This window comes from Lithobates pipiens, unplaced genomic scaffold (genome assembly GCF_037356315.1).
Source record: "Lithobates pipiens isolate NorthernLeopardFrog02 unplaced genomic scaffold, aLitPip1_a1.2 Scaffold_8, whole genome shotgun sequence".
Lineage (NCBI taxonomy): Eukaryota > Metazoa > Chordata > Amphibia > Anura > Ranidae > Lithobates > Lithobates pipiens.
In genome coordinates this window covers 584,324,929-584,337,956 of record NW_027507903.1, presented here as the reverse complement: position 1 = coordinate 584,337,956, position 13,028 = coordinate 584,324,929, and the positions used below count along the sequence as shown (strand labels likewise).

General features: G+C 46.3%; 1 protein-coding gene across 11 annotated transcripts in view; it reads right to left on the bottom strand.

Moving 5' to 3' along the window:
• The window catches only part of ELAVL3 (ELAV like RNA binding protein 3), a 78,021-nt gene extending 65,371 nt beyond the window's left edge, over positions 1-12,650 (bottom strand). For 3 of the 11 annotated variants that reach the window (XM_077470351.1, XM_077470353.1, XM_077470354.1), the window contains exon 1: positions 12,028-12,623. Coding sequence is in view for 2 of the 11 variants with exons in the window: in XM_077470350.1 (XP_077326476.1) it covers positions 12,028-12,036 (9 nt within the window). In the remaining 9 variants the exon portion in view is untranslated. Of the gene's footprint in view, positions 1-12,027 lie in introns of all 11 variants that reach the window. The other 8 variants (XM_077470346.1, XM_077470348.1, XM_077470347.1 and 5 more) reach the window with 7 other exon arrangements.
• Positions 12,651-13,028: the final 378 nt, after the last annotated feature.

Here is a 13,028-nt window from a genome sequence, read left to right as displayed (position 1 = left end):
TGGAACCTTTCAAATCGGTGTGATGCCGACTTTGCGGTGCCGCACCGATTTGAAAAATAATTTTCTGCACTATTTTGGGCGATTTCAGGTGTGACTTGCATAGACATATGTGAAGTTGAATAGATGTCAGGCAATTAGCCCCTGAAATCGCACTGACATGTGGCTTTGAAATCGTGCGATTTGAAGTGAAGTCGCACCATTTCAAAATTGGATTCGGTGTGAATGGGAGCTTAATGCTGGTCTTTGGCATAAGCAATTTATTGTCTAAATACAAATTACCATTACTCCTGTGCAGGAACTTCCTGTAATAAAGATCGGTTACTGCTGCTCTCTCTCCTTGTACAGAGTGAATGGTCGGGTATCCACCCCCCTGTAGTGGGTGGACCTTCTGGGCCCCTCCCACAGCAATGCAATGTCCAGCACAGTGATGATCTCGCCACTGCTTTACAAAGTAATAACTGGATTTACACAAAGTAGATTTGTATCCTTTGTGGATATTGAAGATTGTGTTTAATTGATGTTTTTGTGGCTTTAAATTGCCCTTAGCCAGGGTGTTTGTTTCTAGTGGTAACGCGAGGAAACGCAGTTCCTGCACCTGCAGAACTGAATGTATGCAATGGCAAAGGGTGTGATAGAGGAGTCTATTAATGCTGGCTGTTGGGGAATCTATTGTTGCTGGAAGGAATCTATTTTTGTGTGCCGGTCTATTTTTACTGGTGGGGGAACTTTTGTTGCTGGGAAGTCAATTGTTACTGGAAGGGATCTAGTGTTGATGAAGGGGTCTTGTGTTGCTGGCTGCTGGAGAGTCCACTGGTGTTGGCTGCTGGGAGATCTGTTGCTGCTGTTGGGGGTCTATTGTTGCTAAGGTGGTATTTTGTTGCGGGGGGTTCATTGTTGCTGTATTCTCTACAAGGGGCCTTACTGGGAGGTGGGTAGAGGGTGGAACCAAGGGTCGGTGCTTGGAGTTGGGTAAGGGATGAAGACATGAAGTAACTCAGAAGGAGGGAGTTCCTGTACCTATTTTTGAGGAAAAAAAAGCCCTGCCCTTAGCCTTTGTAAGTATAATACCAGAATCAGGTAAGGCCAATTACATGATGTCTATGTTTCTTATCAGAGACACAGTGGCATTCAGTCTACAGATGGTCTGCACACCCTGAGCTGACTCTCAGGTCGCATCTCTCTGGTTTAAGTGTCATTAAGAGCCTCTCACGGTGCCGAGCTTCATTGTCCTGCCTGCTCGTTACACAAAGAATAATGCTAATTAGCCCAAACAAAACTGTTCAGTTGACGCTGATGCTTTGGCCCCTCTCTAATTGTCAGGCCTTTCATGCTGCACTATAACGCAGCAATTTCATATCTAATTACTTCATTAAAATATCGAATAGTGATTATGCAACAGGCCATAGAGTAGCGGACTGAATGCGGTAGCGCTATTTCAGAGTTGAATGGAAGCCAGCTGGGTGGAAAAAGCTATTCAGTAAGCCGACTAGAGTAATGTTTTCACTTGCAGTGACGTCTGATTAGCAATGCAAATTTATCAACAAATTTAAAAAACAAAATGGATTTCTAAAGCCATGAATTCTGCCGCAGCCTAGGATCTGGCTCAATGGTGGGGTATGGATGACCATCATGAGATAGAGAATGCTTCATAAAATTATCTTTGCTGCAAGTCAAGATTATTCATGTTAAAGGTGCAAGGAGCCAAGCAATAAGTGCCAAGTGCCATACCCATAAGAACGAGTCAGAAGTCACCTAGTCTTGGTACAACTGCAGGAGTTTTGCTACAATGGGTTTCAGACATTTGCACTTAGCAAACTTTGTTGACCAAGGCATTTAGAATTTGTCTTTCCTACCAAAAAATGAAAGAGATGAGGTGGTGGTGTGTGATAGAACACTGTACCTTGTCTTTCTGTCCCCCAACAGGGTGGCCAAGGGGTGGTATGCATACAGACAGACTGATTAAAGCCTGAAAAACCAAAGCTGTAATATGCCAACTGCAATGGTTTACTCCTTAAACTGGTATCAGTGGTGCTACATTTCAGACTGCAATGCAAAAATGGCAGTTGCAAAGGGTTAGGGGTCTCATTACATCTGACTCAGTTCCTCCTAACACAGGGTGACACCACCCAGGAGGAGCTATGTGAAATGGTAACTGTCCCTTCTATCACAGAGTAACACCACACCAGAGAAAATATGTGACATGGAAATTGTCCATCCCACCATAGGGTGACACTGACAGAAGGAGCTATGTGACATGGAGTCTGGTCCTCCCACCACATGGTGACATCACCCAGAAGGAGCTATGTGACATAGAGTCTAGAGGCGGCTCTAGGCTTTGTGAGGCCTTAGGCAAAATATAGACATGAGGTCCCACTCACGCCCATAATGGGAAAAATAATTCAAGCAATAAAAATGAATACATTGCCCTGTACAGTGTACAATGCACTGATGGCAATTCACCCATGGCCAGTCCTCAAGGATTCCAGCATGTCATTGGATCACATCACACCAGGATATGCACTGCAACTCAAGCTCCCTCTCTATAGTGAACGTCACTTACTAGACAGCGCTACGTTATACCTAACAAAGGCCATAGATCCATCATCTATTTTCCTAAACCTATGCCCCATATCTGCTGTGGACACAGCCAATGCATTTAGGCCCCTTTCACACTGGGGCGGTTTTCAGACGCTACAGCGCTAAAAATAGTGCCTGTGTAGCGCCTGAAAAAACCAGCCCCTTTCCCTCTAGTGTGAAAGCCAGAGGGCTTTCACACTGGAGCGGTGCGCTAGCAGGACAGTGAAAAAAGTCCTGCTAGCCGCATCTTTGGAGTGGTAAAGGAGCGGTGTATTCACCGCTCCTAAACCGCTCCTACCCATTGAAATCAATGGGGCAGCGCGGCTATATCGCTGGCAAAGTGGGCAGTTTTAAACCTTTTTCGGCTACTAGCGGGGGTTAAAACTGCCCTGCTAGCGGCCAAATACCGCCGCTAAAACTACGGTAAAGTGCCTCTAAAAATAGCGGCGCTTTACCGCCGACGCCCGCACCGCCTCAGTGTGAAAGGGGCCTTACTATAGTCAGTGAACCTGAATACAGAAAAACACCTGCTGAATTTCTTTGTACTAAAGTGTCAGGAAAAGGCAAACTAGTATAGAGAAAAATGAGAGCAGGGGCCAACTGGCAACTTTTGGCCCAGGGGGCAAGTACAACTCAGAGGCGTATGGTGCAGCAACTTGGTCTACCTTCCACTCTGACTCTTCCCTGCCAAGAGAGGGAGAAGGAGGAGAGAGGGGGACAAAGAGAGGGGGGAGTAAAAGGGGTGAATGAGGAGGGTGAAAGGGAGGAAGAAGGAGGAGAGAAAGAGGGAAATAGGAGAGAGAGGGAGGGGGAAGAGGGGTAGAGAGGGAAGAGAGAGAAGGGAGAGAGGCAGAGGAGGGGAGAGATAGAGAGGAGGGAGGGGGAGAGAGGGAGGGGGAGAGATGGAGGAGAGAGACGAGAGAGAGGAGGGAGGGAGAGAGGTAGGAGAGAGAGAGAGAGGGGGAGCAAAAGGGGTGAATGAGGAGGGTGAAAGGGAAGAAGAGAGAGGAAAGAAAGAGGGAAGTAGTAAAATATGTGAGAGAGTGTGGGGAAGGGGAAGTTGGCGAAAGGTGGGGAGAAAGAGAAAATAGAGAGAGGGAGGGGAGTTAGAAAAGAGAGAGAGGGAGGGGAGAGAAGAGAGGGGAGAGGGAGGAGAGAGAGAGGAGAGGGGAGAGAGAGGGAGGGGGGAGAGAGGAGGGGGGAGAGAGAGAGAGGAGAGGGAGGGGGGAGGGAGGGGGGAGAGAGATGGGGACAGGGAAAGGGGGGAGAAGAGGGAGAGGGGGGTCACACGGAAGAGGAATAGTTCGCTGGGTGATGGACAGAGCAGTCGTGTGTGCAAAAAAAAAATGGATCCTCCCTGTCATTGGGCTTCACCAAGCAGTCAACGCCGCAATCGGCTCCCTCCACATGGTGCACCACCCAGGAGGAGCTGTGTGAGGTGCAATCTGTCCCTCCTACCAGAGGGTGACACCACCCAGGAGTAGCTGTGTGACATGGAGTCTGTCCCTTCTACCACAGGGTGAGCCAGACAGGAGAACCTATGTGGCATGGAGCCTGTCCCTCCCATTACAGGGTGACAACACCCAGGAGGAGCTGTGTGACATTGAGTCTGTTTCTCTTTTCCACTAGCTGTCAGTACAGCCCAGCTCTTATGTTCTAGCAAGAAAAGAAAGGAAAAAAGCTCAGCTCTTTTTTGGACATTTGCCCAAACCTGTCTGATAGAATAAGGGGCCTAATTTATCACAAAATCTGAAAGAATAAGCGAAAGCAAACATGAAGTTCTCACTTTTCACTGTTTGTCTTGCACTGGACTCCTGAGGACTCCAACATTGCCAACTAGCTATAGGATGGTGGTGAGAAGGAGGTAAGTCCAGCCATGCCCACACAGTGCTATACCAACCAACCAAGCAACCAGTGATCAGCTTAGAGAAAGGTTTTTGTTTTTTTTTAATTTAGAAGGAAGAAAGATTATTTTTGATTGATTGGTTATTATGAGCTACTGCACTCTGGGCTTCCTTGTCTGGCAGAAGAAGAACTGTGTTGTAACTATTCAGATTCTAATTGTCTTTTTATTGCCTGTACAAGTTTGGAATTAAAAAGAAGAATCTCTGAATCTGCCATAACATGTCACAATATGATCGTCAATATCCTTTAGATTTACCAGAAATCCGTAGAATGACAGCCTACCTAAAGAACCCATTTGATTTATATCCCATCATATAGGCCCTCGGTCTCCTTCACACCAATGCATTTTATATGTCCTGCAATGCAGGATCACAGTGCTAAAAGCTCTTCACATCAGTGCATTGGATGCCTGTGCATTTTGTTTTTTGAAAAATCCCACTTGCTGCATCTTTTGTGCGTTTTGGTGAAAACACACAATACATTAATGTCAATACCAATGCATGGAGATGGCATTTCAAGTCATATTTCCATATGTACCAGGTTATGAAAACACATGTAAAATGCACGCAAAGCGCACGTAAAACATGTCTTGCATTGCATAAAATTTTAATGCAATACATAAAAAATTCTCTAAAATGCATTATGTGCCCTAAGGAAAAAACACCTGCATTTTTAAAAGCGATGGTGTGACCGGGCTTTAATGTGTTCCCACACCTATGTTTGTGTAACAGGACACATGCCTGAATGTGCATTTTACATGGGTTAAGGTGCGGCTGGTTTGGGCCCCCCAAAACACACCACAATTGCACTAAAGAAGTACATGAACTGTTTTTGTTTAAGCGTGCCGCATCAAAATGCATGGCACTTTATTACCATATGCTTTGGCATGTTTTAATGCAAACGTGTTAGCAAGGTGCACTGGTGTGCCATTATAGCGGACCTGAAGTGAACATATAAAAAATTGCGTGCAGGCAGGCTAATTATCTTCGGCGATAAAACAAACTTACCTGTAGGTTTGCAATCTTCTGTAGAAGGTACACTGAACTGCGCATGCACAGCTCAGTTTACATTCTCAGCACAGTGTCTTGGTGTCGGGATAAGTTAACTCCTGTGCATGTACGGGAGTTACATCATCTCATGTCAGCCAAGACTCAGAAACCAGATGAAGCAGGTGAGAATATTGTCAGTGTCGACAAGGATCTCAATGCCATTGGATCACTGGAGGAGAGGTATTTGCAAAGTTTTTGGGCATTAAGAATGAATTGCACCATAACATGCCTGCAAGAATGACACATGCAGGGCTGTCTTTAATATTGATTGGACCCTGGGCAAACATTGCCTTTGGGCTCCCCCACGGACTTAAAATCAGGCCTGGCAGAAATTGAGATTGGTTGTCAGAGGTTACAGCATATCATTACTGCTCACTGACTGGATGCTAGAGGTTACAGCAAACATTGCGATTCATCAACTAGTTGTTAGAGGTTATAGCACATCATTTCTGCTAACCGATTGGTTTCTAGAGGTTACTGCACATCCTCACCGCTCACTGATTTTTTGCTAGAGGTTACATGCTTACCGCTCAATCATTGTTTGCTAGAGGTTACATGTTTACCGCTCACTGATTGGTTGCTAGAGCTTACATTTTTACTGCTCACTGATTGGTTGCTAGAGGTTACTGTGCATCATTATCACTTACTTATCGGTTGCTAGAGGTCACAGCACATCAATACAACTCACTGATTGGCTGCTATAGGTTAAGGCACATCATCTCCTCACTGCCTGCACACCATGGACTGGAGAGGTGAGGGGACCCGCCAATAGACAGAAAATTCCTAGACCTTGCTATTAGCAATGAGCAGAGCAGAGCACGCACAGCTATGAAGGTTAACTGAGTGCATCTAGGAACAGAGGCCAATAGGAGCAGTATTCCTGAGGACAGGCTACCAGAAATAAATCACTAGTTATGCCACCTGCAGTAGAGCAGTGTGGAGGGGTGAGCTACGTACAGAGTGCAGGGTTAAGGGGTGTGCTATGAACAGAGTGCAGGATTTAGAGGTGAGCTGTGTACAGAGGGCAAGATTTAGGGGTGAGCTATATACAGTGTGCAGGATTTAGGGGTGAGCTGTGTATACAGAGTGCAGGATTGAGGGGTGAGCTGTGTACAGAGTGCAGGATTTAGGGGTGATCTGTGTATGGAGTGCAAGATTTAGGGGGATCTGTGGGGTCTGTGTACAGAGTGCAGGATTTAGGGGGGATCTGTGTATGGAGTGCAGGAGTTAGGGGGGATCTGTGTACAGAGTGCAGGATTTAGGGGGGTCTGTGTACGGAGTGCAGGATTTAGGGGGGATCTGTGTACGGAGTGCAGGATTTAGGGGGGATCTGTGTATGGAGTGCAGGAGTTAGGGGGGATCTGTGTTCAGAGTGCAGGATTTAGGGGGGTCTGTGTACGGAGTGCAGGATTTAGGGGGGATCTGTGTACGGAGTGCAGCTCTCCTCTCCCCAGATTCCAGTTTGGAGCTGACCCCCATCAATGCACAGCATTGCTCTGGTATCAATCCTCACCAGCTAAATAAAGTCAGAGTGTGCCTGCAGAAGAGCAGCTGTAGCTTACTGCATGTCCATGGCTTGAAGCAGCTTCTGCCTGTGTACATTCCCTTCCCCCTCCTTCCTCTGTTCTCTCTGCTCTCTAATAGAGATCGAGGATGTGTTTTGCAGAGCAGGGAGGGATGTGAACAACCGCTGGGAGGAGAGCACTGTCACTTGTAAATACAGAAGCAGCGCTCCTGTATTTACAAGTGAAAATAGCGGAACTCCAGTGGAAAAAAAGCCGGCGGTCAGCACAGGCTCCAGGGGCAGCTGCTTTGGGCCCCTTAACAATGGTGGGGCCCTGGACAGATGCCCCATTTGCCCTACGGTAAAGACGGTTCTGGACACATGTTGTCACGCAGTTTCACACGCATTCCACTGGTGAACAAATATGGATGCGGGCTAAACCCAGGACCCTGCATTCACTAAATCTGGTCTCCCACAGTACACAGAACATGGAAATGCAATTATTTTAGTAAATATAAATGGCTAAATACCTATTCTCATCAGCAGTATATAGCAGTCTTGTGACTTCTATCAGTGTCTGGCTAAAGCTTGTAGGAGGAGTTTTCATCCACCTCTGACTGTGCTAAGAGGCTGCAGGACCCCTGACCCTCTATCTGGACAGTGCTGATTGGCCCTGTGCTGATCACATGCACACTCTCAAGAAGAAAAAAAGCTCTCTAGCAATACACACAAAACTGAGCATGTGCAGAGTGATTCCAAAGACTCTGTCTTATCAGGAGATGGATTGGGGACAGTGGAAGAAGGAGAGGATCAGAGAAGAAAACAGCCTTTTTACACAATGCAGAGGATTAACCCCTTGGTTCCACAGTGAGTATAACAAGCATGCTTTACAGCATATACACACTGATTTTTACTTTTACAGGTTTGGTAACACTTTAATGTTCTTATACATCAATGCCAGGTTCACACCTATGCAAGCTGCGGTTAGTGCATTTTCCGGGTGCATTTTTGATGCTTTTTGGGTTTTGGGAGGTATCTGTTGTCTTCCGTTCAAGTCTATGAAAGAAAAAATGCAACAAAAAATCCCTGACCCTTTCCAAAAAACACAGCGGGTCAAAAACCCACAGGAACGTGACCCATAGGAAATCATGATAAATTGACTGTAGTGCATTAATGCAAAACTGAAAATGCACTGAAAAAACATTGGTGTGAAATTGGTGTGTAATTATTGGTCACTTATACATTAAGCTGATCTGTTACTATGGATTTAACACACCACACGTGACATTGTCATAAATGTAATTAATCATTCAGGTATGTTGATAAATGAGACCCCTTTGGCTTCTACATATTTCAAAGATCAAAAGACATGACATACTGAAATCCCCATCAACCAATCATAATAATCCGTTCAATGCAGACAAAACAAAGGTGATTTCCAATTCGTCACCAGGAGTGCTGGCACTCAACCTTAATGTATGCATTTACCCATTTGGTTATAGCCAACTCTTGGTGACTCTATGGGCCAGCTGCCTGGTACCATGTCTGATACCCTTGAGCCTTTATCATAGAATGTTCTAGCCATTTTTTTTTTATGAGGTAGTTCACCGGGTCTTTCCTCAACCCTTCCCCCTATTGCTTGGCTTGGGACCCGATGCAGAATGTGATAGCACATGTACATAGCCATAGCCATTGTGCACACACACTAGGGACAATTACCCTGAACATGCAAACTCCATACAGATAGTGTCCTGTGAGATTTAAACCAAGGACCCCAATGCTTCAAGGCAGAAGGGCCAATCAATAAGCCATTGTGCTGCCCCAGCCTTTTAACATAAAGGCCTAATCTAGAAGTACACGCGGTTTTTGAGGTAAAAATTTGGAATTCTGTGTCTACTTCTGGCGCACATTGATCGCGGGTCACCTTTGAAATTGAAGGTGGTTATGGTACATGCCACATACCGCCTGAAGGCCACACATTATATCAATGGTATCTTCACCTCCTGTACAGTGTGGCCACCGTAGAGATAAGTGATATTTTTAGTTGTTTGGGTGGACGCGCATCCACCATAGGCAAAGCCTGGTGCACTGGCAAAAGCGTTCTAGCCTCGCATGTTTCTCAGTCAGGTGTTCCTCTGTAACAATTAATTCAGTTTGTGAACCCTACCTCCTCTGTCATCAGCATTTTTCTAGCGCCAACCAAATCCCGCAGTACCTCATGATCTATTTTCGCCATAACATAGTCCCTACCCCTACTCCATCATGGTCTCCTGATATATGTGACCCCCATTCTCCATCCTCCTCACACCATATATCACAATGACAACCTCCGCCCACAAGACCGTGCATTGAAATCTCCTCTCTCCATCTTGCCGTCTCACAATGTCACCCTCACTCCTGCCTCCGTGTCTCACAAATTCCCTCCTAATCCATCTCCACCTGTCTCGTTTCTCACCGTTCCCTCTTCTCCTCCATCGCTATGTATCTCATTACCATCTCCATCATCCATCTCTCTGTCAGCAGCGTCCCTCCTGCCCCCCCAGGCCATAATGACACTTGCCACTGCTGAAAAAAAAAAAACAACTACATTCTTTTTATCGGGTTAAGATATTTTTTCTAGGTGAGGTCCTTGTCAGAGCAATGGATGACCATCGTTATTGGATGATGGACTATCGGGGGGGCCCCGACATGGTCCTAGGCCTGTAGGTGTAGCTCTGTCTGCCTTCACCTAACCAATGCTAATGAAGACCCCGGCCCTTTTGTTTTGTTTTTTTCTGAGAAATGAACTTCCAGCAGCCATTTTTGTTTGTTAAGTCTATTGTCCGGGGGTAGCATGTGAACGTGGTACGTGAATCCGAGGGCTAAGTGTGAAAGTGGAGTGTCAGACAGAGGACGGATTGTGTCTGAGAGAAAGGAGTGGATACTGCAGAGAAAACAGGGAGGAGGGGGGAGGCTGAGGAGAGAATGGAGCCTTTCAGGGGATGCGTGCCACTGACAGAATATGACACAAGGTGAACTGTCAAGGGCCAGTTGTGGCTCCAACACAGGAAATGGAGAGTGTTTGCTATAGGGCCGAGGATAGTCAGCAGATGCAAAAGGTAGCATGGCCTTTGGTTAGATAACACTTGGCCTAAACCGGCCTCATTGCCCATAGCAACCACACATTTTCTGCCACTGTAGACTGGAATGTGAACATGTGATGGGTTGCTATGGGTAACAGAGTCTTCTGCCTTCCTGTGTTTATAGATCCAGATACAAGAGTGCGTGGTAACCCATGGCAACCAACCATTGGCTCACCGACCGTTTGCTCACACTACTAAAAGATGCTCTGTAACTTCTACCAGATGTACAAGCCCTCCATGTGCGGCAGTGTGTAACAAAGGGCACGATGCACGTTTACTCACTACAGCACACAGCGAAGAGCAGACTGCTGTAAAGCATGGCAAACCAATCAGAATGCATCTTTCACCTGTGTGGCTTAAAGAAATGAAGATTTGGTTGCTATGGGTTATTGTGCTTGGTCATCACTTCTTGGTCAACCAAACCTGTGCAGCACAGGGCAATATATGTCAGCCAGAGCATGACACCGGACAGCGTAGTCAAAGACAGTGTGAAAAGTGGATGACAACCAATCAGAATGTATCAATCACTGGTAGGCTTAAAGAAATGGAGATTTGGTTGCTATGGGTAACTGTGCTTGGTCGTCACTGCTTGGTCAACCGAACCTGCAGGACAGGGCATGACACTGGACAGCATTATCGCAGATGGTGCGACACATGCGACAATGTATGTGGGAGACTGTGGGGTTGATTTACTAAAACTGGAGAGCGCAAAATCTGGTGCAGCCGTACACGGTAGCCAATCAGCTTCTAACTTCATCTTGTTCGATTAAGCTTGGACAAAAAAGCTGGAAGCTGATTGCGGAGTGGCACCAGATTTTGTTTAGTAAATCAACCCCTGTGTGGCCATCGGCCTTTCCATAAGGCAGTAAAGAGACAAATTATCATATGCACAGTGCAGTACCTCATACCAACCAATTGGATTTTGGTTAACGTTTGATGGATGAATGAAAGATGCTTTCTGATTGGCAGCTATGGGTTGCTGTACTTTGCTCACAAGCCCTTTAAGTCCGTTCGTATGGGGGGGAACAGGGTGCCCAGTGTTGCAGAGGACGCTATATATAATGAAATCATTATTCACAGCTTTCATGGAAGAATCCTTGGTGAAAGTTGGGTGAAAACCTTTATAAATAGACCCCTATGTGTATATTATATATTATGGTATGGGGATACCACATAATATTAAACCTCAACACCAACATTAACATAGGATGGTGCTCAAATGGAAAGAATGGATAAGACTTTATATATCGAGTTAACATTTCATTTTGCTTAGTACTTAATACATTGACTATACACATCATATGTCTATCAAGCAGCCATGCCTACACGCACACGCGTGCTCACACGCCCAATCACTGCCATGTCTCTTCTATTGTTCTCAAGAACCTTCTCTCCACCTCCCCCCCCCCCCTCTCCACCAACACCACCATCACCATGTTCCTGTAGGTACCAGCTGCAAATGGGCTGGGTGTATATTGTGTTGGTCTGCACATCTATCTATCTATCTATCTATCTATCTATCTATCTATCTATCTATCTATCTATCTATCTATCTATCTATCTATCTATCTTTCTGTTTCCGATACGTGGTATGACTCCGCCGTACCAAGGACACAAGGCAACCTCCCATTGGAAATGTCTTTTCTTCTTCTGCATTGTAAGACGTAGTCAAGTCCCATATGGGTGTCCCCTGGGAATTGTTCCTCCATCCTTCCACCCTTTTCTATCCACCTTTCCTGCAGAATACAACCCGTCATCTTCATCCTTAACCCCTTCCTGCCATCACACTCGAGGAGACCTCAAACCACCCATCCCCGCCCCCCCCCCCCTTTTTCCCCGTTGGGCAATAGCATAAAATGGCGGTACTTACAGTCACCATGCTGAGGGAACGTAGGTTAGATGCTGTGGATTTTCGGTTGCGCCTCTCTTGCCGTCGGGATCCCTTCCTCAGCGTCCTGGCGTCCGAGGTGCGCCTGCCCACCCCGCCGCTCCCTTGCCCCTTCCCGGCGGCCGTCACGGGATCGAGACAGGGAACGTTCGTAAAAAAAAAAAATGTAAAAAAAAAAAAAAATAGGTAATAAGAATCAAACGGTACCAAAAAGATTCCTCAGCTTGGCAAAAAATATATATATATATATATATATATATATATATATTATATATATATGGAAACTGAGACAAGAATCCAAAGGTGGCTCAAAAATAGGTAGAAAAAAAGGTTCCCAAAAATCGGTGAGGAGAAGGGATGGATAAGCAGTTTAGGGGGGTGGGGGGCCTTTGTCTGGAAAGAAGAGGAGGGGGGGTTGCTAGAATTTGGAGAAAGGGAGTGAGAGAAAAGGGAGGAGGGTAGGGTCCGATGTGATGCTCTGTGTCTTTTCCCAAAGTGTTGACACCTATTCTCCCTTCATGTGAACAGTCGGGTCCCCCTCTCCGCACTTATATATGGAAGTGAGGATGGTGCAGCTCTTTCGGCTATTGGCTGCGAAGAGGAGAAGGGGGGGGAGAGGAGGGGGGAGGAGATGCCTCCGTCCTTCCTCTTTTCTTTGGATTTTTTTTTCTTTTCTTTGCTCGAGGGCCCCCTGAGAAGAGGGACACGGAGGAGGAGACTGTCACACCTGCCGATCAGCTCTCCTTCTATATGTGCTACCATTCTATCCAATTTAGAATTCAATCTCAGCCCCCCCCCCCCCCCCCACCTCCGGTCTCTGGTCCTCAATGCAGCCTTGTCAGTCACCTCCTCCTCCTCCTCCATCACTTATTCCTCCTCTGCATCCTTCACATCTCCCTGCCCATCCTCCAATCCTCTGCCTTGTCCTCTCCCGTCTCCCTCCGGTACCCCTGTCTTGTCTTTGTAGTGTCAGCTCTGAGCAG